The 25,810-nt window shown below is 42.5% G+C and overlaps 1 protein-coding gene across 7 annotated transcripts; it reads right to left on the bottom strand.

Annotated features, from left to right (window-relative positions):
* LOC115159561 (far upstream element-binding protein 3) lies at window positions 1–24,904 on the bottom strand. Of its 7 annotated transcripts, none has more exons than XM_029709413.1 (18): window positions 24,704–24,904; window positions 20,747–20,894; window positions 16,470–16,503; window positions 15,923–15,972; window positions 15,707–15,778; window positions 13,301–13,358; window positions 12,645–12,807; window positions 11,954–12,052; window positions 11,547–11,754; window positions 11,199–11,317; window positions 10,402–10,543; window positions 6,752–6,912; window positions 3,999–4,072; window positions 3,760–3,836; window positions 3,002–3,070; window positions 2,290–2,361; window positions 2,047–2,177; window positions 1–1,411 (listed from the first exon to the last, which is right to left on the bottom strand). In XM_029709413.1, the coding sequence occupies exons 1-18, from the start codon at window positions 24,800–24,802 to the stop codon at window positions 1,403–1,405; spliced, it is 1,785 nt and encodes a 594-aa protein (XP_029565273.1). In that variant the 5' UTR covers window positions 24,803–24,904; the 3' UTR covers window positions 1–1,402. The 7 variants fall into 7 exon arrangements, with proteins under 7 accessions (XP_029565273.1, XP_029565271.1, XP_029565272.1 ...); XM_029709411.1 differs by having other exon boundaries at window positions 1–1,402; XM_029709412.1 differs by having other exon boundaries at window positions 1–1,402; window positions 11,199–11,299.
* Between the last annotated feature and the right edge of the window lie 906 nt (window positions 24,905–25,810).

The raw sequence follows: 25,810 nt of genomic DNA, 5'->3' as shown, positions 1-25,810 counted from the left end.
TAGTCTTGACGTTTTTAATACACAGTTACCTGTACACAAGGAAAAAAAACACTAAAATTAAACATTTTCAAATTATAATATCCCTTTTCATTAAGCAATGAAGTTAATACTAGATTCAATTCTAACTAATCAATCATACATACGAGAACACACAAAGTAGAAAGAAAAATAATTAATTAAAAAGTTTAGCATTGGACTGTACACAAGTCCAGTGTGTACTGGAGGGGGCGTTAGGGAAACTGGGTGGTACCAAATAAGACAATTTTGATCGTAATACTTAGAATATAAAAAACTACAATGAATTATTACACAGGTAGAATCCAGAGGCTTAGCAGTCTTGAATGACTTAGGTACAGAACATAGATAAAAACCTAGCATTTCTCATTTTTGTCCATAGCAAGATGCAACATCAAATTTCAAATTACACATTCACGATCTTTGAACATTTTCAGTATGAAAACAGAACAGGGACAGTTTTCCTGCGATAATGACTCCATGAAAAAAACTTCTTAGATTTAATTATATATATATTTTAAATAAAGTCTTTAGTCAAGTATCTGAGCATACATACATAGTTTTACAAGATAGCAAAGGCAAAAAACTCACAATATGCAACATCCCCCTTTTCCAATATCAGATCATTGTAATAAAAAAAGTACCCATTACATTTTCATATGCCTTAAAAAAAAATCTAAAGAACTACAAGTTAAATGTCTGTCAAAATATTAGAGAATCCATCTTTGTTTCAAAAATGAAATAAGATATTGCTACTTTTTTAAACCAGAGTACAATAAAATGACAATGAAAAAAATACAAAGCACAACAGGAATTAAATTAGGAACTGACTGCCATTTGCCAACATCACTCCTTGTATTATGTAACAAAATAAATGTTCCTGTAACAAAACATCAGTTTCATCACTCAATTAAAATGCTTTATGTAAAAGGAAAAAACATTTTTACACATTCTTAAAACATCTTATGACAAAACAAAAATGTATTCAAGACTGCTAAGCCCATAATTACGATTTTATTGCAACAGAACTAGAAAAAATAGATTATATTGCATTTACTAAAATGTTACAACTCCGGGGTTCGTTTTGGCGATGTCATTTGAAGCAAAAAGGAAAAAATAGAAAACAAAACAGCTCTCGCATTAGTCCAAAAGGGATCCCAGGAATTGTCCATTCAAAATAATGGTGTACACAAGTATTTAGTAACAATTAAATGTTCCTGATTTAGAAATATTCTTCTTTTTTTTTATTGTATAAGTCAGTCTACAGCTAGTGTTTCTCACTAAGAAAAAAGTAAGTCTTCAAGGCGTTGCAAATCTAGAAACCTGTTACAAAAGGTTTGTTTTCATCCTCAATGATTCAAAAATCTTCAACTAAAGGGCGTCCTCTCTAATGATCCTGCAAAACACAGGTTCACGTCAGTGACCAAGCACAGTAATACATTTTACATAGATTTACATGTGCAAGTTGCATTACATAACCTTACAATAGTTAAACTCAACCTAATTGATGCCAGAATGGATTTACATGGGACATTTCATCAGATTTACTTTCAAACCTCCATACTTGAATTAAACCTTGCCTTTAAACCAGGGATCATCAACTACATTCAGCTGCAGGCAGATTCTCTTGAGCGGATGGTCGGGGGGACGAAACATAATTACAAATCATTTTTAGACTGCAAATTAACCACAAGAAGCCCAAACATATTTAATATTTGACTAAAACAATCAATTCAAAACTAATTTTCAAACCTTGCTGACATCCATCTCTCCGTTATGCGTGGAAATAATTAGGTACAGATTTCCAAAAATAAAATCACTTGGAGCTGATTTCCTGGTGTTATTACAGTCTTTAATGTCCGGGGGGGGGGGTAGGCACACATAAAAACCACCGCAGGCTGCCAGTTGGGGAACCCTGCTTTAAACCATTCAACATTTGAGACGTTCCTCCTAAAGGACTTCCGTGGACAACAACAGCCCTCAGGGGGTTGTGGGGTGGAGATGGTGCTGAGCGTTTGGATGGGTTCTCACCTGAAGGCCTGGGGCCTGTGTCTGCTGTGCACCTTGGCCATAGTAGGCCCCCTGTTGTCTGTAATACTCCACCCAGGCAGCACTGTAATCCGGAGGGGAGCTCTGCTGGGAGCCAGGGCCTGCTGCCTGGTCTGGGGAGAGGGGAGATGGAGGGTGAATAAGGAGAAGAGGAACATCCTCTGATATGCATTCAAAACACCAGTATATTGGAAGAGTATAGAGGCCATGTAGGTGTAGTCTTACTCTGTTTCTTGTAGTATTCCTCCCATGCTTTGCTGTAGTCAGGGCCACTGCTCTGGGCTTGGCTCTGCTGACCTGTGCACAAGATAAAAACAGGGTCAATACGACACACCAAACAGACCACCAAGATCTCCCTGATTAATGTTCGCCTCCATAAATTAAATTTCCCTCTACTGAAATATATTCAATTATACAAACAAAAGCCAATTTACATGACTGATGAAATCAAGAAGCAACCCAGCTACACAATCATGTAAGAAATTGTCGACTTCAATCATCGCAGTCAAACAAAACCTCCTGCGTATCAACTATACGTTGACATGATATTTCTACTCAGACACTCTTAGCATGGAACTTTTTAAAACGAGGGCTGGTTTGAGGTCTGGTTCAGAGGTGTATCCAGGGCAGAGGCGATTGTGGACATTCCCAGCAAGGGAGAACGGTTGCAGATGCAGACAGGTATTTATTTAACAGGTGGGTCACCAGTAGGGGCCAACTGTACACCGGCACCCCAAACCAACCAGGAAGCCAGTCTCAAAGAGAAAGGATCAATCAGCACTCACTTGCAAAAAACCTACAATGAGACTACAAACCCTGAGAGGGGGGCTAGGACCAGTGAATCAGACTTAGTAATGTTACACAAGCGATAAAGGCTAGTAGACCATGTTAGTACTGAGCTCCCTTCTCTGTTCTCCCCCAGAAGACTGGCACTTGCCTAGCTTTTTATAATACTGCTCCCATGCTTTGGAATAGTCCATCTGGTCAGTCTGGGATCCATTGAGACCTGCAACCAGACACAGATAACACTGTTGGAGGACAGAGTTACTGCATGAGGACCTTTCAGTGGAGGTTGAGGCTGTGGCTTACCATCCAGACATGGCACTGTGTCCTATGGCCTCTACCCCATACCCTAACTTAACCCTAACTACAACTTCCATGGAGTGAAAGTTCTCTTTGAAAAGTTTCTTCCCCACCTGACGATCTTCCAGAATGGATTATTATTATTATTGTTTTTTTTTCAGCCAGTATCTGGACGGTTAGCCACATTTTCAATGCAAGAACTACCCTGCCGCTGTCATGAGTTGGATTTAAATCCACTGCAGCAGTGCCAGAACCAGGCTGAACAAGTCTTGAATCTCTCCAATTCCTTGAGTCCTCTGAAATTGCTGTTCAACTGGAAAAGTCTTGTTAGAGAAGTAACATTGTGTTGCTTTATTCCGCTCAGTAAGCAGAGCAGAGAGCATGAAACATGTCTAGTTTTAGTCCTCCTTCCACTTATTTCTCCACTTTCTTTTCACTGGGGAGGGACTTATGCCCCACATGAATTTGATTGCAATAGACTCTATATGTATCAAGGAATCATTGTAATGACATTTCAGGTTGATATTGGTATCAAGTGTTTTGGGTATCCCACCCTAACCACAACAGGACAAGGCCATCCTAGCCATTAGTTGGAGAAGCAGGTAGACTTACTGGGGTCCTGCTGGCCCTGAGGCTGCCATGTCTGATATGTTGTGCCCCATCCACTTGTCATGAATGTCTGGGGTCCACTGCCACCACAAAACACAGACGCATGTTAGACATTTTTCATATTTATATGAATTGTTGTAGCCTGGATATTGTTACATAATTGTATTCATACTTTGGTCAGTGTAAGTAGTTCAAGGCAAGTTTGACAAATGTAACACTGGTAAAAACAAGAAGCTACTCACTTCTGATGAGGGGTAGCTGGTCCTTGACCAAAGAGGTTCAGACCAAAACTGCTGTTGCCCCCCATTCCTGAGGCCTAGATGAGAGAGAAGGTGGAGTCAATGCTGAGACCAAGGTCTCTTTCCCAGATGAGCCCTGTATAGCAGCACAATAAACACATTAAACTACATATTCATATAAACAATAAAATCCACAATAGACATGCAAAAAAAATTAAAATTCAGTAAAAAGGTCCCCTAACAACCATCTGAAATTCCCTAGAGCAACCAATTTTAAAGTGTATTTACCTAACTCTAGACACTACAGGAGTCTCTAGAGAACCAAGCCTGTGAACTGGTTTGATAACTTGTCATTTTAAATCTTAACAGTGATGTTAGTTAAGTCGGAAACTTGTGGAGCAGGGCTTTGTAAACAAAAAGAGCATAATGATGTGATTTAAGTGACTTCAAAAGAGGTCCAGCCAACCATTTTGTAGTATTGCTCATCATAGTGATGAAAAACAGCATCCGAGGGTTTAAGAGTAGAGGCAGCTGCACTTTCATAAATAGCATAAAAATAACCTCAAGTTTGACTGCACTCTGCTTCCTGCTGACTACAGTTTCTGTAAAAAAAAAAAAAAAAATGCCCACTTTAAATCTTAGAGGATTGAACTTGTTAAGAAACTATGTTGTTTTAAAAGATAAATCCCTAATCCAAATACCAAGGTATTTCTATGCATTGACTCATTTGATTATAGAACCATCCAATAGAGGGACGTAAACTGAGGGCCCAAAAAGGTGACAGTTGTTTTTTTTTTTTACTGAAACATGCAACAAAAAAATCCTGTTGGGGGAAACGCAGGTTAACTAATTAAACAACAAAGAATATGATCTACGTGATCAGTCTCTGTGTGTAAAATAAATAGTGGTTCATGTGAACCTAACTCACAGCTAAAAAATGTAAAGAAAGCAATCTAATGTTATTTGTTGCCTAGACTTTACTGCAAATGATACTCAAGTCTTGAGAAAAACCCCCCACAAATATTGCAGTTAGCCATAACAGCCTTTATAATAGAATGCTTGTGACCACACACACAAATATTGCACTTGGGGAAAAAAAACATCTTAAAGTAGAAATAGAATGAACAGGCATTCTATTTTTGTTGTATTATAGTGGCCATTATAGACATCGATCAAGTGCACAAGGCTACATGTGGACAAAAATAACATTCACTGAGTAAAACAAATTATAATCCCCCCTCACTCACAAGTTACGGTCAAGTTCACCACAACAAAAACTCTTTGGGCTACACTGCACATTATTACATTGTACACTTTCTGCCTGTAGACATCTGTTCTACAATGTGCCAGCAAAAGTGAGGAAGAGGGAAAGTGTGTGATGTTCCTTTCACCTCTATAGTGGCATCCAGCTTAAACCAGGCCAAGCTCCAGCTACACTTGATCCCTGAATCCACTTGTTTAACAAGCAACGCCTCATTTTCACCTAATTCTCTCATTCTAAAAATAGTGGCTACTTCATTAGCTTGTTAACATTTCACAGATTGCCAGGGTCCAGTAAGCAACTAACGCATTATAACTTGAGGAACGGCAAGGAGTTGTATACCAGTTAATACTATAGCGAATTGGTTAGGTTAGTAATGTTAGCTCATCTGATGTAACGTTAGCTAGCTAACATTAGCTGTCTGACTTTATTAGCAAGCAAATTTCCACACCATAAAGTCAATTATTTGATCAGATAAGTTGGCTAATGTTGCTCAACATTTCTCTGGCTAGCTTACGGAGAATTCGATCCAGCTAGCAAGATACTTAATGCTAATACTTGTTCCACACTTTCTCCCTCACCTCAAACTTTCCAAAATGGCAGTGGTTTTTCGGTTACAGCTCATGAAGTACGCTTCATCACATTTTCACTCCGTCTCCGTGGTCAGGCTTCTCACATAACATTACCTCTTTGTTATCGTTCAGGGGACGCGCTTCTGTAACTAGCAAGCTGACTTTCCAGAGCACTTGCTGATTCTGTAACTAGTAAATTGGTTGTCTCTTCTTTCTTCAATCGCGTGCTGCACTGCATTCTGTTATGTCAACGATTGGCTGAGCCTTGGATACAGCCAGTATTGCTCCAAACTTGCATCACTCGTTCCCTTACAGCCAGTAGTAATCCTAAACCCACCCCCAAGTTTTCTCATCAGATCTACACGAATCACGTAGGTCACCAATTTTGGATTTCAAAAACGACAAATTTCGCCAAAAGGTGATTAGTTTGCATCCCTGAATAAGTAAAGATGTAATCCATCCAAGACAATCTTATGAGAAACTCCCAACATTTATTTCGTTACGCTCGTATTAAGTATGAGTTTTAAAATCAGACAGTAGCCTTGTCACAGCTAGACAAGCAGTCGAGGCAAATGCGTACATAATAGTATCATATATAAAAATTACAATGAATAGATTGACCAATAGCATTTGAATAAATAGTGTAAAGAACAGGTCCTAGTATCGACCCCTGCGGAACAACTTCATATACTTCAAGAAACTCTGACTTCACCCCATCCATGACGATGGCCTGAGTTCTGTCACTAAGATGATCATGAACAGGCTTCAGCGCTCAGGCCTATCGTTTAACCCCGGGTGACATACTGGTGGATGGTATGGCCACAAGAACAGTCACACACCCCTTTGACATGTACCTTCATGAATATCAGGCCAGACAATAGATTGTTTTTGTTTGGGGGGGGGGGGGGCATAAGACCACCTACCCCAATCTTCTCATCGATCAGCTGGCGGGCCATTTCCATCTGTTGGGAGGTGCCGCGGATGGAGAAAATGCGCACGTTGGGGTCGGTGTTGGGCGGCGGGTTTCTCTGCAGCTCCACGTGCGCTCCAGACTGCTGGTTGATGTTCTTGATGGTTTCGCCACCTTTAGGAAAGGGGAAATTCAAAACGTGAGTCAAAGTCAGCAACAAGTGTGCAAGTGTCAATTTGACCGCCAATCAGTGCTTACTCTGCTGTCTGATTCCATTCTCTAGGCTTCACCACAATTACCTAAACTCATCCGACTGGAGGTCAGACTGGTAGTGATACCTATAGGAGACCCTGGCATGTGTCCTTCAGCTCCGTGCCCATTCTATTTGAGAGAGACAAAGGTTGACAACACTTCATCCCCCACGCTGACGAATCAGACGATAGCTTCCTGACTTATGAAGGAGTGCAATTAAACCAGCAGGGAGAAATTAAATATAGCTGGCGGAGAAAAGACATCAATTAAAGCGTATCCTCTTTCTGGGATATTGTTTCTCCTTTGGCCCCTTTCTTTCCCGGCCTCATGTGTGGTGAGGGAACAACCTCCTCCCCCTTCTCCTGCCATCCCAGTGAATGGAGCGAGGGGGCTTCCCAAGGGAACACCAAAGCTGTCCCAACATCAATTACACATTTGTTCACTGGTGGCTGACAGGCGGTTCTTGCAGTTAAAACCGTCATCCAAACCTTGCCTCCTCCCGTAGCCTCTTTCCAGTTGCCAATAGACTACACATGGGCCATTAACCCATTGTCAACCAAATGAACCTTCTGCGTTAATGAAGCCATTATGAGGTCCCCTCAGTCAGAGAGCAAATGGGAATGAAGTGCAACAATTATTAATTTCATGGACTGGGCCTTGCTGGGGCCACATCATATGACCTTATTATTGAGACTGGGTTAGTGAGCTGGACCAAAAGGAGGGGATACAAAGTGCAACTGGTGAGGGATTTTGGGTAAGTGGGAGGTTTAATTAAAAGACAAGTTCATGAAGAATAGTTCCTAGGGGCTTAAAACACCATGCTTACCCACTCATCTAATGTATTGACATACGGGTCTTAACGAACGAAAAAAAAGACATTTAAAAGCCAAACGCAGGATGCTATACCATGGTATATAAAATAAAAGTAGGCATGTTGTTCACCCCATTAAAAAAGTTTGAAGGTTGAGAATATAAAGTATGGGTGGGTGGGTGCCCCAAGTTACCAGGCTCTGTGCGTATTGGGGGGAGGGTGTAATCAGTGGCAGCTGCATAAAGTCATCGTAAAGATATTAATCACCTCAGTCTTTAAGGCCAGGCTGACAGGGCCCAGACCCACAGCCATATTGGACTAGTTCATATGCTAATGCAGGGAGGGGGAGGCGCAATGCCCAGGTTTATTTGCCCCCCCACCTCACAAAAGCCACTTGACATTTCTATTGCCTGGTTTTGATCATAGGTAGAGAGCCCCCTTCGAACCACGCCCACCACTGCGCACACATCCATCCATAGGACAGGGACACACTCAGGGTTTCCTCCGAAGCGCAATGGTCAATGACTTTTAAATAGCTGCCAACAGAGTGAACATGAATAGCCAATAGCCTAATTCCGCTCATTCATTCCCTCACTCCACTATTGGGCTGAAAGGACCTCAGATGCCAGAAAACCTTCCACGTGGGGGCTGTTATTAGGAACCTTTAACAATTAATGTCACATTACATGCATTATCCCCCTCATTAAGCCCTAAGGGAAGGGACAGAATACCACTTGTGCTGTATACATGAGCCAGGGGAGAGGGGTGGCAGGACCCACACCATATTGGCTCATCGTGAAACTTTAAATGCCATTTCACCATGACAAAAAAAAAAGCACAAGCTAATGGACTGGCAATGATGCACTTTGGGCATAATCTAGGATTATGAATACATTTCCTGTGTTTTATAATACATTTATACACTATGAGGTTGGAATAATACTGTGAAAATGATAATGCCCTTTTAGTGTAAGAGCTGTTAGATGGGATGGAGTTTTGGCCTGCCTGGTCACACCTCCAGGTGGTAAATTAGTTACTAGTCTAATAAGAAAGAGATCCAAATCTCTCTGCCAATAAGAGCTAGTTTTCCCCACCCCTCTCAGACCACTGGTAGAATAGCCCGTACTGAAGAGCTCAGTAACTTTCAATGTGGCACCGTCATAGGATGCAATCTTTCCAAAAAGTCAGTTGTCAAATGTCTGCCCTGCTAGAGCTAATTTGGTCAACTGTAAGTGCTGTTATTGTGAAGTGGAAAGTCTAGGAGCAACAGCTGTGAAGTGGTAGGCCACACACGCTCACAGAACGGGACACCGAGTGCTTAAGTGTGTAAAAATCGTCTGTCCTCGGTTGCAACACTCACTACCGAGTTTCAAACTGCCTCTGAAAGCCATGTCAGTACAAGAACTGTTAGTCGGGTGCTTCGTGAAAGGGGTTTCCATGGCCAAGGAGCCGCACACAAGCCTAAGATCACCAAGCAGTGTAAAGCTCGCCGCCACTGTACTCTGGAGCAGTGCGAACACGTTCTCTGGCGTGATGAATCACGCTTCACCATCTGGCAGTCCGACGGATGAATCTAGGTTTGGTGGATGCCAGGAGAACGCTACCGGCACCAATGCATAAGGCCAACTGTAAAGTTTGGTGGAGGAGGAATAATGGTCTGGGGCTTTTTCTTCTTTTCTCCATGATTCGGGCTAGGCCTCTTAGTTCCAGTGAAGGGAAATCTTAACGCTACAGCATACAATGACATTCTAGACGATTCTGTGCTTCCAACTTCGTAGCAACAGTTTGGGGAAGGCCCTTCCCTTTTTCAGCATGACAATGCCCCCGTGCACCAAGCGAGGTCCATACAAAAATGGTTTGTCGAAATCGGTGTGGAAGAACTTGACTGGCCTGCACAGAGCCCTGACCTCAACTCCGTTGAACACCTTTGGGATGAATTGGAAAGCCGACTGCAAACCAGGCCTAATCTCCCAACATCAGTGCCCGACCTCACTAATGCTCGTGGCTCAATGGAAGCAAGTCCCCACAGCAATGTTCCAACATCTAGTGGAAAGCCTTCCCAGAAGAGTGGAGGCTATTATAGCAGCAGAGAAGGGACCAACTCCATATTAATGCCCATGATTTTGGAATTAGATGCCCGACGAGCAGGTGTCCACATACCTTTGGTCATGTAGTGTATTGTGTGTATTTTTTACAATTTTAATTAAAATAATAACAGTTAGGTACTTAACAGATACCCAGAAATGTTTCGATATTGAGAAAAATCAACAAACAAAAAAAGACAACTGGTCAAGAAATAATGAACCGAAAGATGAAATGCTTCATTAGTGTTTGGTTTTCCCTGAGTAGGATAAGTGGGGGACATGCCTGTACATATCTCTACATTAGTGCCTATTTGTCCATACATTCAAAAGGATACTTAAACTGGTTATTGGATGACTGAAATGCATCCAAATGATGACTGATAAAGATTGTTGTTGTTGGTAATGGATCTTGACACCACCAAACGCAAAACTCGCTGAATCTTTAGAAGGCATTTGGATTCTAGGCATGGCTTGTCTAGTTAAATAGAAGTTAAATCAAATAAATACATTTCTCACCTTTCCCAATCACCAGGCCACACTTGTCGGCGGGTATCGTGTATGTCACTTCCTGCAGTCCACCGGGTGCGCCCATGCTCCAGTCCCCACGGCCTCTGCCCCGGCCTCTGGGGCCCACGGGACCCCCAAAGCCATCCCGATCCTGTAGCGAGGAAACAGAAGGCGTGACTACAGGCTCCCGAAGATCTCAAACATATTACACTCAACCATCCCCCTCCCCAAGAATCACCACTGCAGCTGTGTCGGACGTCAAACAAAAAATGCAACAGTTCAGATTTTGACAGATATTCTTAAATTCTCCTCCAATGCGTTTGACTTGCATCACTTTACCTTGGGCTCAATAGAAAGTACACCAGGGGATATGACCAAGTGCGCCACCCTGTGGGAGTCCGTATGGACTATGCTCCAGGGTTAGAGACATGCCTCAGAGACGAGGCTCATCCTCCTAGTGTACGGTCTGTGCTCAGGGGCAGTAGGTCAGCTGACAGAGAAGAACTAGTGATGAGGTGGAGCCCCACTACCCTTTTACCTGTCTGTACACCTGTCTGAGTAGGTCCCCCCCACCACCCAGACACAGGGCCAAGGGGTTCAGGCAGGCCTGAGAGGGGGCCCAGGCAACTAGGGACTGGGCTGAGGACTGCTACATGGGCAACAAGGGAGTTTAAGGGGGCATGGCTTACTTTAGAAATACTCTTAAGGCAGGAGTGAACCAATCATTGATACATTTCTTAAGGGGGGGTTGTTCCTTTCAGGGCAAAAAAAAACTAGAATAAGTGTAGTGGTCTGCAGTGCTGTACCTGTGCCGTGTGGACCAGCTCGTTGATGAGGTGAACAGCATGCTGGCAGCGATCAGGCTGGCCCATCACCTGGGCAATCCGGTCGGGGCTGATGCCATCGTCTGAAGGAGAGGGGGACACTAGTCAGAACTGTTACATTAAAGACCAAACGTTTAGTCATGTCACAGAAATCACACATACTGTATTACATTATGTGTCGTCAAGACCAACTTGTGTGGGTCGATTGAGGAAAATGACAGGCAAACGACAGATAAATCGATTTAAGGTCGAGGTCATCACTAATCTTGACAATTGCATTAGCCATCTAGCACAATGGAAAAAGCCTTTAATAGAAGGGGACGTTCTCACCTGGTTTGAACTGGATCCTGACCCCAGAGTCATTCTGGATCTTCTTGATCATCTCTCCGTTCCTGCCAATGACGATGCCCACAGCAAACCTGGGGACTGCCACATCCAGACTGCTTCCCCCCAGTCTGGATCCAAAGTCTCCCCTGTTGGCCCGGAAGTCCCCCTGGTCCTTGTCCCGGATGATCTCTACCACCAGCTCCCGTGCTTGCTGCAAAACACCCACGCCACCAGCACAGAAAGGGTTAACTCAGAAAATGTTCTAACTGAGCTACAAAAAGGTTGATTGATACCTTGAATCCGCTCTCCTTAAAACACATTGGCCTACAATGTTTTCACCTCTGACACGTTTTTATAAGCAGGCGTGGAGCGAGGATGTGAAGGAGAATAGCCTGGTTTGAGGAACTGACCTGCACTTTGTAGGGGTCCCCTGTGATTCTCAGGGGTTTGTCTGCTCCAGTGGGCATAGGGCCATCCTGGATCATGATCATCTTCACACCAGTTCTCTCCTGTGGGGAGCAAGCAGGGAACACAATAACATCAATTCACATCAGAACTCCCTACTTCAGATGTAGCGAAGAAGTGAGATGGTTGAATCATATTGGCACTGAACCACGAACGAGTTGATAGCTGTTAACAATAAGTAGTTATTTCAATAGCCAAGGTTTTTGAAGATCTGCCTAAACTAGTGTAATTAACTTCTATTACCCATAACACAGTTCAGGCCTTGACAATAACTTCAGGCACTTGTCCTCTGGCGTTTAGCCGATATTTACACAATTAAAGGTCTCATTAAAGTTCTGCTACATTTTCTGGCGCTTCCCTCATGTCAGCATCAGTTTGGATTTACATTTTTTGTTGTGTGAATATTATTCCAATGTTAGCCTCTGATCCAATTCTGATCGGAGTACTGTTCGATACTGTGTTGTTTTTTTTCTCTCCCTTTCTATTCGGACAACTTAAATCTATATTCTTCTTGTCCGACAATTTTTTATACTTTATGCCACTAAATAAAATCACTAAGAAAGTGTATGTTCTAGGTGCATGTGTGCATCATCCATAGACCACAGAACCTACTGGAAGCACCTAGTGCCCCCCTACCTGCAGTTGTTTGATGGTGTCCCCTCCCTTGCCGATGACCAGGCCCACTTTGCTGGCAGGGATTAGGATCTCCTGGATGGCGCTGTTGCCGTCCATCTCACTGTGAAAGCCTGGTCCATTTCGACACCGATCCACGATCTGGCTCAGCAGCCTCTTGGCCTGCCTGGTGGGAGAGCAGCACACTCCACTGTCACGCCTTTGTTCATGATCAGCCAAACCATGCACGCAAATTATACACAGTGGGTTTCTCCATTCGCAAAAACAAGATATTGAATCGTGTCAAGAAGTGATGGTTGAGGGGGGTACCTCAACATTAATCTGGAAGTGATGGTTGAGGGGGTACCTCAACATTAATCTGGTGATGGTGATTATGGTCGAGTTGAGGGCGCCACGTTGCTGATAGAAATGTATTGTCCGTCAAGTAGAATAATCATGTTAGCTCTACACGCAACATTTCTATCTGATCACTATACATAACTTTGGTTGCAAGACCCTGGGAGAATCTCAATTGCATACTCCCTGCCTCCTTCTCAAACCCCATTAGAGGAGAAAGTCAGAGGGGAGGGACTTCAGGCGTTCTCATCCAATGGGTTTTGAGTAGGAGGCGAGGAGAATGCTATTGAGATTCTTCCCGAGAGGAATGTAGTGTGACTTACTCAATGTTCTCTGGGCTTCCAGTTAGGGTGCAGGGCCTGTCCATCATGCCTCCGCTCTCTGTTACACAACACACGCTCCATTAACCAGACACACATGCACCCACACATACATTGGTCTTTCTACAAATAAAAATGGGGCCAATGTGACATTGGGATCAACATTTCAAAAATACAATATTTTTTATTTAGTTCCACGTGTACAAACATCAGCCTAGGACTATAAATATCCTTTAAAATAGCAGGTGTAAGACAAATGTTGTCATTTCATAACTTGATCATATTGTGAATAAGCCCACTAGGCTACTATGTCATTTGTTGTCAATCTAATATCCAGAATAATGGAAAGGAATATAGTGTTAGGCGTTGCAATTAGTCCATCCTACACTAATGAACACAGTAGAGGCATACACATATCCTGAGTGGCGCAGTGGTCTAAGGCACTGCATCTCAGTGCTAGATGCGTCACTACAGACCCTGGTCTGATTCCAGGCTGTATCACACCCGGCCGTGATTGGGAGTGCCATAGGGCGGTGCACAATTGGCCCAGCGTCGTCCATGTTAGGGTTTGGCCGGGGTAGGTCGTCATTGTAAATAAGAATTTGTTCGTAACTGACTTGCCTAGTAAAAAAATAAAAAGGTTAAATAAAAAAAAATATGAAAACATGAAGATTTCTATTAAATCTAACGAGACACTGATGTAAATCAAGCAGACAACAGATGATCAACATCAATTTGCTATGGAAATTCGACCCATCGAGGATCACGGCACAGTCTTCATCAAGATAACGAATCAGACACCAAAACATTCTGGACATTACTTGCGAACACTGTTTATGCTGCACTTAGGCACAACAGCCGTTTGTCACTTGAGTGCCATTCAGAAAAAAAGTTTCCTGAATCAGCTGTGTGAAAATATCACAATACAACTAAACTGCTGGACATCCAATGCGCATTCAAGTATTATAGATTTTGGTTTTAAGTATGAGTTAGAAGCTGTCGATTTTGCCATCACATACATTTTGGATTTGTGTGTCCATGAAAACGGTTTTCAAGCCGTAACATACGGCAACGCTAAATGTTACACTGAATAAAAATATGAACTCAACATGTAAAGTGTTGGTCCCATGTTTCAATGAGCTGAAATGCACACAAAAACCTACTCAAATTTTGTGCCCAAATTTGTTTACATCCCTGTTAGTTAACATTTCTCCTTTGGCAAGATAATCCATCCACCTGACAGGCAGCTGATTAAACAGCTGATATCAAGCAGCATGATCATTAAACAGGTGCACCTTGTACTGGGGACAATAAAAGGCCACTAAAATGTGCCTTTTTGTCACAACGCCACAAACTTCTCAAGTTGAGGGTGCGTGCAATTGGCATGTTGACTGCAGGAATGTCCACCAGAGCTGTTGCCAGAGAATGTAATGTTCATTTCTCTACCATAAGCCACCACCGTCATTTTAGAGAATTTGTCAAGACGTCCAACCGGCCTCATAAGCACAGATCACGTGAACCACGCCAACCCAGGACCTCTACCTGCAGGATCGCCTGAGAGCAGCCACTCAGACAGCTGAAGAAACCAAGTATTTCTGTCTGTAATAAAGCCCATTTGTGTGGAAAAACATTCTAATTGGCTGGGCCTATGTCCTCTCATGGCTCCACCCCTGCCCAGTCATGTGAAATCCATAGATTAGGACATAATTATTTCATTTCAATTGACTGATTTCCTTATATGAACTGTAACTCAGTAAAATCGTTGAAATAGTTGCATTTATATTTTTGTTCAGTATCGTTAGTACATTTCCGAGACGGCCACACAAAAAGACTGTTCGAAAGCAAAATCCAGGATTCTTACCAGGTTCAAATTCAATGTAATTTAATTGACAAATAATTCATATATAAACGACAAACACTGCCATAACCGCAAGGTAAGAAAAGTGGTGTTGTCACAGGATTTGGGCAAATCCATCAAGATACCAACCATGAGAAATGTTTAAATCAACTCATGAAATTTACAAAGAAAATTGGCAGATCATCATCAATGACTTATCAACAGCTGTAACAAGATGTCCACCGCAGGAAATCCTCACTGAAAGACCTGTTTACACACAAACTCCAACCTAAGTGCTACCTTATTATTTATTAAATGTTTATGAAGTCACATGGTAATTACACTACAAAATACCACATCAAGGAATTCATGGTTGTATGTTTGGGATTTGACAAGGCTTGAGTTTCTCTAAGTTGAACCTGTTAAGCAGGATATTTCATGATCATGCCTCGTACTCAGGGTGTGCTTCTGGGCATCACCAATCAGAGGAAAGACCCAACAGGCTACTCAGTCAAGTACCGACACGACTGACTACAGTATAATGGGGCAGTGCCTCTTTAGGCAGAACTTACCTGCAGCAATCTGGATCTTGCAGCCTGACTCTAACTGAATTCTCGTGATCTGCTCTCCTCCTCTTCCAATGACTGAGTGTGGGTGAGAGGGGAATTACAAAAGGTCAATATCCCAGCCCAAGTTAGTTTAAACGGACACCAAACAGTAACTATAAGTACTATAAGTTGGAGTAAACCAATAGCTTTGGTTATCAACTGCCTAAAAGCGTCACTTACTGAATCCAACCATCTTATCAGGCACTTTGAAGTCTTCTGTCATAATAGCCCTGCAAGACACAAAACAATCAATGACAAAATGGTAAATATCTGCTGTGATGCATGGCCTCATTAGAAATGATAGGACAGTCTCATACTCATGAAAGCTTGAAGGGATAGTTCACCCCCAAAAACAAAGATCCATCTTGCTAGATGGTGCCCATATTCCCCATTCAATTGGATTGAGACCTGCAGATCTCAACACAACATGGACTGTGCTGGACTTAAGATCACTTTTGAGGCATGAAACCCTCTGACAAACCTTAAATGGGGAGAGCTACCTCTTAAATGAATGTCATTCTGTGGCAAGTCTGGTGACAAGACAAACCACAGAGCTGCATGCAGAACACATAGGCCAAGACATTGGCCTATCTGAGACTTGTTACTGGATACACTGGCAGTAGTGAGGTTGACAGCTTGCTTGAGCTACTGTTAATCAATACACACACACACACACACACACACACACACACACACACAAATAGTCATTTGAGAAGATAAGGCTCACCTTTGATGTACCATTCCACCTAGCTGGTTACCTACTGAGAAACAATAAGGGAGAATAGAGAGGGGAAGAGAAAAGGGCAAAACAATAGACAGGTTAGCTATTGTTAACAATTCACACGCTTCAAAGGGGCAGAAGGCCATGTGCTATGGTTCTGGATAGCCAGAATCAATGACAAGAAACTGCCATGTGGTGACTCGTAAGTGGCACGTTTGATCTTGTTCTTCATACTATGTCTTGTTTTGAGGTGTATTGACTGATATCACGTTTATACTAATATCACAAAAATGTGCTAGCTAACAACAACTGTAATGATGTATTTGAGACAATTGCTTATTGTGCAACTTAGTCCAATGTTTATAGAACACATAAATTAAATATAGTTTACATGACATCACCAATCTAAGCCAACCAAGTCTGTTTTGTCACAGTTGCGCACGCATCGGTTTTGTTACTAAACAACCAACCCGCCTATTAGACAAACAAAACTAACTTAAAATCATTGTAAAACTGAATAAAACAAGGTAAAAAACAAATTGTTTCTGCTGAACTGAGGAGTGACAGGGTGGATTGGATGGAAACAGATGGTTCAAATCAAAGTTTATTTGTCACGTGCGCCGAATACAACAGGTGTAGACCTTACAGTGAAATGCTTACTTACATGCTCTAACCATTAGTGCGAAAAAAAGTTGTGTGTGTGTGTGTAGGTAAGTAAAGAAATAAAACAGTAAAAAGACATTTGAAAATAAGAGTAGCAAGGCTATATACAGACACCGGTTAGTCAGGCTGATTGAGGAAGTATGTACATGTAGGTATGGTTAAAGTGACTATGCATATATGATGAACAGAGAGTAGCAGTAGCGTAAAGGAGGGGTTGGTGGGTGGCGGGACACAATGCAGATAGCCCGGTTAGCCAATGTGCGGGAGCACTGGTTGGTCGGGCCAATTGAGGTAGTATGTACATGAATGTATAGTTAGTGACTATGCATATATGACAAACAGAGAGTAGCAGCAGCGTAAAAGAGGGGTTGGGGGGGCACACAATGCAAATAGTCCGGGTAACCATTTGGTTACCTGTTCAGGAGTCTTATGGCTTGGGGGTAAAAACTGTTGAGAAGCCTTTTTATCCTCTGCCAATCCAGTAGTTATTAGGAAAAAATCTATACTGTTACATCCCGCAAAATTATTTTGGACAATATTATAAATCTATACTTTGACTCCAAGTATTGATTTGTAAAAATACAAATGATGTTGTTTGGTAGCGTTAGCTAGTGCTAGACAGCTGTACCTGCACCACAACTCTGGTATTTCTCACCTTATCCTCCACCTTTTCAAACAGTGAGTCAACATGTTTTCAGCACTTTTATTTTCATGTTCTCATGCTCTCTCGTCACTCTGCAGCAGACATCAAATCTGAAATCTCAATTAATATAGAATCATATCGTATCTGCACCCAAGTATGGTGATTATATTACTATGGCATTGGTTATATCGTATCGCGAGGTCCCTGGCAATTTCCACTCACACAATCCAGTGTGCCAGTGTCAACACACAGCAGGGGGGTGCACTGCTATGGAAATGAGGTGTGTATGGGTGTCGTTCAGAGAGGTAGTACCTGGGTCAATTGGTTATCGACCCAGACTTGCATATTGACAGGTCGCAATAAGCAGTGGGCTTAAAGGGTCACTGAAGGATATGGAGCTACTGACGTTACACCATAAACTCATATCTAGGTTCACTAAAGCTTACGTCGTTTGCACATATTTGGTTGTTGGAAATGCAACGAGGTAAAGAAATGGAATGCCTTAGCCCGCAGAGCCGACCCGCTTGCTTGCTTAAAGCTGCACCAGGGTCGGACAGCATCCCTGTAGATTAAGACACCGCGGGGCCGGCGCGAGATATAGCTTGAGAAAAGTACCCCAATCCAGGGACGAGAAATGTGTTGTACTTCAAATTGTCCCAGTATCCAAACTGTTACACCGAAAAGATTGAACGACTGCTAGTTTTCTGAGCCATATCTCACGCTGGTGGGGTCTTAAACTACACAGGAATGCTGTCCGACCATAGTGCAGCTGTAAGCAAATGGGTCGGATCTGCTAGCTAAGAAACCCTATAAATATTAAGTGTATGATGTGGTGTCAATTCACACAATGACAATACACTGCAAAGGACTTGCACTTAGCCTAAATGGTACTTGTACAATTAAACAAATGACAAGTAATGACCTAACAGGGATGACAGATATGTTTATTCAGTGTAACAGACAACTGTTACATTTCATATTGTGTAACCTTGAAAAACAAAAAAGCAGTGTTGAAAACAAGTGAGATAGCAAGCCAAACCTCCACAAGAATGGCACAACTTATTCAGGTATGAATTTGAGGCTAAAATATACCACACCATGACAAGATAAGAGGACAATAACTGACTGGAGTTTCCACTTCATGGACATGAAATTGCTCACATCTGCATTTTGGGTGCATACGTGTAGCCACACGTATCATTCCACCATTCTGAAAAGCACCACCCTTATGGGGTAACTACAATTTCAGGCACCTAACTGAAAATGCAGATGGCATAAAATGCAATTGCATATATTCTGGTTAAATTTCTAGTTTGCCAGGTTCCAAACGGTGAGTGCAAACAGCGAGTGCAAACAGAATTTAGCTCAATTGTGAACCGAGGGCTTCAAAGCAAAAAATGCATATTAAACTTTGATTACGTTAACTCTTGTGACTATCAGACAAGACCTATCTTATCCCCTTACTACATTAGGCCAAGCCATTTCCTATTCTATAACATCCTGATTTCAAATGCTCAGACAGAACTGCTTGCTCTGGGAGAGGCTGGAGTTAAGTCATGAGTAAAGCCTTACATAAGGTTTAGCTACCGTATGCTGCTCCTGCTTTAACTGGGCCTGTAAGGGAATTTTCCACAAGGCTTTTTTCCCCATGAACTTATCCCATGTAATTCCTTCAAAGGGGCTAGACTGCTGCAGCCCATTTGCTGAACTGATTCTACAGCAAGATGGGGCCAAAACACTAACACCTCGGGAAATTACAATTCCTATAACCAATGCCATAGTAATAGAGGCACGAACCTGAAGCCAATGCAGCAAGATCATTAATGGGCTCACTCGATAAATGAAATCCAGTTATCAGTTGTGCTATCTACGCAAATGTTTTAAATCGGTCAATAATGACAACAGTTACAAAAAGGAATTGGTTTATAAATAGCAACAAGCGAAATAAGCTCAATCAGCATTATCCACATTTATAGAAGCACGGTTCCTTTTTCTCTACTTGGTGGACTTTGCCTCTAAGCATAAACCTTTCACTTGCTGCTGCTGCAATAGGCCTTTTTCTACAGCTTTGGAGGCATGTAACCTGTAGCTCGTGACTTCTCACACAACCAGTGTCAATCATATCTGTAGCAGCTAGATCATTGTACTGCTGGAAGAGGGAGGGTTGGAATGAGAAATCCCATCAATGGCCTCTGGGTATCTACTCCTTTTCTGACCTAACAGTAAATTTACTTTGTGGTGGAGAGTAATCCTGCCCTGAAATAACACAGGACGAGGTGGAGAGCGCACTTCAACTGTCTGAAGCACTTCCTAATTCCAGGCTAGAGGTTACTCTTCCCAACTCCACATTCCCCCTCCCATTTGCCCAGGCCAGATCCTAGCCAGCCCACTGCTAGTACAATGCCATGTCATTCCTCAACAGCCGTGCTATCCAGAGGGCCCTTTGTTCAACATGAATACCGGCTAGCTGCTACACCTTCCAAACAGGCTAGGCTACATGACATTGAACATACATTAACAAGTGTCAAAGGATCTCACATTATGAAGTGCCGTCACTACTGATCTCTTGACATGGGTCGCTGGTTATCCAGGTAAGTTGGCTACACTATGGTCTCAAGACAACTGATATATGGACTGTATTTAAAAGGATCAAGGAGGACCAAGCAGTTAAGTAATAGTTTTGGTTGCAATGGCTTTCCTGACAGGGTTTGATTAAGCCAACAATATTTGTTAAGTGTTGTCCTGCAGTCCTCATATATTATGGTAAGAGTGCATAAAACCTGACGGATATGCACAAGCATCCAAACACGCTCACACTCCAGTGCAACGCTCAGAGCTATTTACAGAGTACCCCGTTTAGTGTACCGTAACCGGGATAAGTGTTGGGGCTTATGTTTAGCAGAAAGATTGTTTAGTATGGAGGTGGAACACATGCATTGTGTATGACGGTATGTGAAGAGATCCACTACCGGCTTACCTCCATCATCCATTGAGCGCTTTTGGCCTCCGTAGCCGTAGAGAGAGGGGTCTAGGACTGGAGAGGAGTTGTTCATGTGGGGCATCTGGTCACCTCCCATCTTAGCTGCAATCTGAGGAGACAAGAGGGATGAGAAAGAGGGGGAGGGCTAGAATGAACAAACAGATAGCAACACAAACTAGTTATATTAAAAAAGGTTTTATTTGACCTTTAATGTCCAGTCATAGGTCAAACTATTACTCAAAACTAAGTACTACTTTTCATAGCAAAACAAAACTTATTTCAGTAGTCAACATGGAGCTGTTTTTTACTCTCACAGCCCCGTACAACTGAATGCAATTGAAAGGCAGTAACTATCTTCTGAAACTAGCTACCAGACATGCACATTACAAAACACTGCCTGCATCACCTTGCCCCAAATTATCCACTTCCAACTCCAATTAACTGCATGTATTCTCTGGAGCTAGACATTCAAATCTAAATGCTGCACAAAAGCATTAAGGCCGTTTCTCCTAAACCCCTCATCCGCAACCACATCTCTCCTTTCAAAAAGTATATCGTTTCAGAAAATTACACAAAATTGATGTAATTTCTGCTATATGAAAATACAATGTCTCCAATTAGAGGATGACAATTGGAGCCTTACACCACCTTCAGGCGTCATTATCTACTTCAGAGTCGCCACACTGAGCTGCCTGCCTGCCGTGGAAGTGAGATAGTAGGAGAGAGAAAAAATAAACTACCCTCCAACATGGCTCCTGATCCCAGTCAGAGCTGAACTGGGTAGGGGGCTGAGTGAGGGCTCCACCTCTGGCCTAGGGCCAAACCTTTCTGTGGAATGTTGGGGTTGGTATGTCAGCAATGTGAGCTGCACACAATAAATCAACTACCCGGGGAAAGGCTCGGGCCTAGTAGTGTAGAACGAGGTAAACACGCAGAGTCCTCTCAGTACAACTGCTGCTGACTGTCAAGGGGGTTTGGGGCAGGCTAGGTCCATGAGGAAAGAAATGCCAGAGGATATTCTGTCGCTCAGGGAACATCCCCTCGAGTTGGGTGAGAGGCCTGTTTGCTCTGAAACTACCAGTCAAACACTATTTTTATTTATTTCACCTTTATTTAACAAGGTAGGCAAGTTGAGAACAAGTTCTCATTTACAATTGCGACCTGGCCAAGATAAAGACAAGACCTAACTTCCATGTGCTGGAGGAGAGCCAAGGTGAAATTCACTCAATCTCTGCATACTACACTGTGGGGTTAATGTTAAGATTATTTTAGTGCATATATTTGTGTCAAAGAGATTGGAAGCTCATTGATGTCCTAGTAATTTTGATATTGCGATAAAGACAAATTAACTATTGTATTTTGTGTCTTTTTTTCTATCACAGCAGACTTGTCCAACAAACATTCACATTAATATGCAGCTGAACATAAAGATTATATATTTTTTTTAATTATTATTAACTTGGCAATCTAACCCTTTACACAAATAAATGGGTATGAGAGAGGCTAATATAATTATGGAGCTGAAACTTCAGGAGTACTTGAATTAAGAAGCAATGAGAAGTATTTGCTTGATCAGAGAGATTAGCAATTTAACAGCAACACTGAATGCCAGCACTGTTTAGTCACTATACCAGATACCGATATATAGGGCCTACAGATGATCTGTAAACATCCGCTGTTCCCAGAAAATATAACGTTCTAGGGCTGGGCTATTCTGGAGTGAAGTGCTCCTTGAAGGTAGCACTTCATAGAAACACTTGATATCTTTGGTCTCCATACTGGGGGGCTCCTGAGTGGCGCAGCAGTCTAAGGCACTGCATCTCAGTGCTAGAGGCGTCACTACAGACCCTGGTTCCATTTTAGGCTGTATCACAACTGGCCGTGATTGGGAGTCCCATAGGGTGGCGCACAATTGGCCCAGCATCGTCCTGGTTAGGGTTTAGCCGGAGTAGGCCGTCATTGTAAATAAGAATTTGTTCTTAACTGACTTGCCTAATTAAATAAAAGGTTAAATTAAAATACAGACAGGCAGGCAGTAAAAGGTTCAGTGTCTCTGGCCATTGGCTCAGTTCTATTATTTGCCCTACAGAGTTCATAAAAGCTAAATGGGCAAATGGCATGGCAGTCCAATTACTCTTCCAACTTCCAAGAAGCACAGACCTGGGACCTATAGGGAATCTGCAAGGGAAAGCTGGGTGCCACAGTTATCAGAGGAAAACAAACTGGACCCACAAGCCTGATGCATGAGTACAAGGCCACATGCCCTTGTAGCACCTGGGATAAACACACAGCTGAGACAGAGTGGGGGGAGAGACCCCAAAGGAATTAAATGGACACCAGTGCACCCAGATGTGCTTATGACATATACTCATGCCATATGCTCATCTAGGTTTATTCGCAGGAAAGCGTCTTTGCCTGTCAAGGAGAATATGTTTTGAATATCTAGGTTTGTGTCAGTTAAGGCAATGAAGACAAATAGTTGCGTTTGAAATATGCAGTTTGTTCCGCTCACTTTCATAGGGCCCGGGAAATATGACAAGATGAGAACAGGTGTGTTTTTGGTGTCAAGGCTTCACAAGAACTTGGCCCAGAATGCAGACACTGACTAGGAAGGAATGGGAAGCGGTGGCGCTTTATTTCACTGTGTGCAATAGCCTACTTCCTGAAATGATAGACTGAAATAGTAATCTCAGGAAACTTTAACTATGTTGCTTGCATGCTACTGGCATTTTAAATGGAATAACTTGCAGTCGTGGTGTGGTTTGGTCAATTGTAATATTGTAGTCTACACATTATGGCCGTGTGGGGTTTACAGACCAATACATGATTTGATCAACTACATACAGTGCGTTTGGTCATAGGCCCAAATTAAATAACGCTAACTTTGAGATGTCAAGAAGTACCTAGTTCAATCAATGCATAAGTAACATTTAGGCTGCAACTCGTTAGCTAGCTAACTAGATAATGTTATCTTGCTAGCTAATGGGCTTCCATCGCAAGACTGAGTATTAACATCAGCTAACCAGCTAGTTATTAGTGATTGATACGGTCCAATTCAATTTTAGCTAGAGACGATATTATTAGGCAATGTAGTAGTTGGCTATCTATTCTAACACCCTGTTGCAAACCAGAAAAGTTCAGCGATAACATTTCCCAGTAAGCTAGGTGGCTAGCTAGCTAACATTCGTTGTTGACTTTGCAATGCTAGTTTTCCGCGCATGTTCTCTAGTTAACTAGCTAGGCTTAGCTAACTTGTACAATCGAGGCTAGCTAGCTAGCATTACTAGTAGACTGAATCACTCGATAGTTTATATAACTGCTGAATTCTTAATGTTTAACATACAGTGGTGTAGTTAACTAGTAATTTATCCAGTGTATACTGGCGAGTGGTTACAAGGCAATTTAACACATAGTTGACGTTTTTCTGTTAGCAAGCTAACTTTTGACAGCGCGTGGCTGACATCAGCTGATATTTCTGGCTTCACCACGAAACTAGGCCACAATCATAGCTGGTATCGGCTAGTAGTGTGGTGGTAAAATAGCTAGTTAGCTAGTGGTGCTAACTAGCTTAAACTTCCGTGGCTTTACAACAGGTTGCAGTTTGTTGCTTATGCCTTGTTTTAAAAAGTTACTCTCACTTCAGTTTCATGCAAGTGGTTTCTTAGTTTCGTCAATCATGCTTTGCCTAATTCATTTGCTTGTTCTTTGACCTGACTGTTTATTGTTGGGCGTCTTTTGGCCCGCATTCTCTTAGCACTTGGACCTTGTGTAGCTAACTTCAGTTAGCCAACTAGACATACAGGAGTGTTTTTTTTGTTGTTTTTTTTTAGTAAAGAGGGGTCTGGTTATATACGCTGCTGGGAAAAAAAAAAAGTGCACTCCTCCACCACGCCGAATGGTCTTGCTCGTTTCTCGTCTGAAATCATTCGGTTTCTCTTCGTCGGAATCAATTACCTGTCGGGCCCGGTGTAACGCGTCGGCGAAGCCATCTGCTTTCGTTCCAGGCTGAGCCACCGAGGCCTGTCCCTGTACCAGCTCCGCCATCATCATCATCCCTACAGCAGCTCTCAGCAACACACCAAAAAAAACTTCGGACTGGCGAGCAAATCAAGCAGCGCACGCACCGACCTTAGGAAGAGGAAGCTAAACCACCCCATCTACACGATACCGCGAGATTCAGAACTATTTGTTTTGGACAGCTGAATTTTCTGAAATCACGCGTTACTTGACAGCGTGACAATTTTAACCGGAAGAAGTACTGCTGGAAGTCAGAGGGTACAAAAATATATTTTGTGTCGTCACTAGTTACCACAGACAGAAAGTCAGAAACCCCACTTATTTCTAAAATGGCCCTTCTGAAAAAGTGATTTTAAACCCTAACCTTAATCACACGGCTAACCTTATGCCTAACCCTAACCTTGAATTAAGACCAAACAGCAAAAACGAATTGCCATTGCTTTTTACGAGATAGACAATTTAGACTTTGTGGTTGTGCTAATTAGTGGAAACATGGTTTGGTTGAGTGATTTTTATAGTGCTTGTTGAGCAATATGACAATGTTTGATTACATGAGGCATTCGGTGCGAATGTGTTTATATGTTTTGGAATACTCTTAGAAATGTTTTTAATAGTAAAATAAGTAAAAGTTGATGTGTGTCTTTAAAGACCCAGTGCAGTAAAGAAATTGTTTTTCCTGTGTTTTTCATCATATTATACAGCAGCTGATGAAACTTATATCCTGCCTGTTTGGCCGTGTCCGGGGGTATCATCGGATGGGGCCACAGTGTCTTCTGATCCCTCCTGTCTCAGCCTCCAGTATTTATGCTGCAGTAGTTTATGTGCCGGGGGGCTAGGGTCAGTCTGTTTCATCTGGAGTATTCTCTTGTCTTATCCGGTGTCCTGTGTGAATTTAAATATGCTCTCTCTAATTCTCTCTTTCTCTCTTTCTTTCTTTCTCTCGGAGGACCTGAGCCCTAGGACCATGCCTCGGGACTACCTGGCATGATGACTCCTTGCTGTCCCCAGTCCACCTGGCCATGCTGCTGCTCCAGTTTCAACTGT

Source organism: Salmo trutta, chromosome 23 (genome assembly GCF_901001165.1).
Source record: "Salmo trutta chromosome 23, fSalTru1.1, whole genome shotgun sequence".
Classification (NCBI taxonomy): Eukaryota; Metazoa; Chordata; class Actinopteri; order Salmoniformes; family Salmonidae; genus Salmo; species Salmo trutta.
This window is presented reverse-complemented; position numbering and strand designations above follow the sequence as displayed.

What these genes read in the sequence shown, in the direction of transcription:
- LOC115159561 (XM_029709411.1), bottom strand. Translation starts at nt 24,802, where the DNA reads ATGATGATGATGGCGGAGCTGGTACAGGGACAGGCCTCGGTGGCTCAG. An exon ending in CAGGATCCAGTTCAAACCAG is followed by an intron (nt 11,318 to 11,546) that starts GTGAGAACGTCC and finishes AGTTCTGACTAG; the next exon opens with TGTCCCCCTCTCCTTCAGAC. An exon ending in GGAATACTACAAGAAACAGA is followed by an intron (nt 2,178 to 2,289) that starts GTAAGACTACAC and finishes CCCTCTCCCCAG; the next exon opens with ACCAGGCAGCAGGCCCTGGC.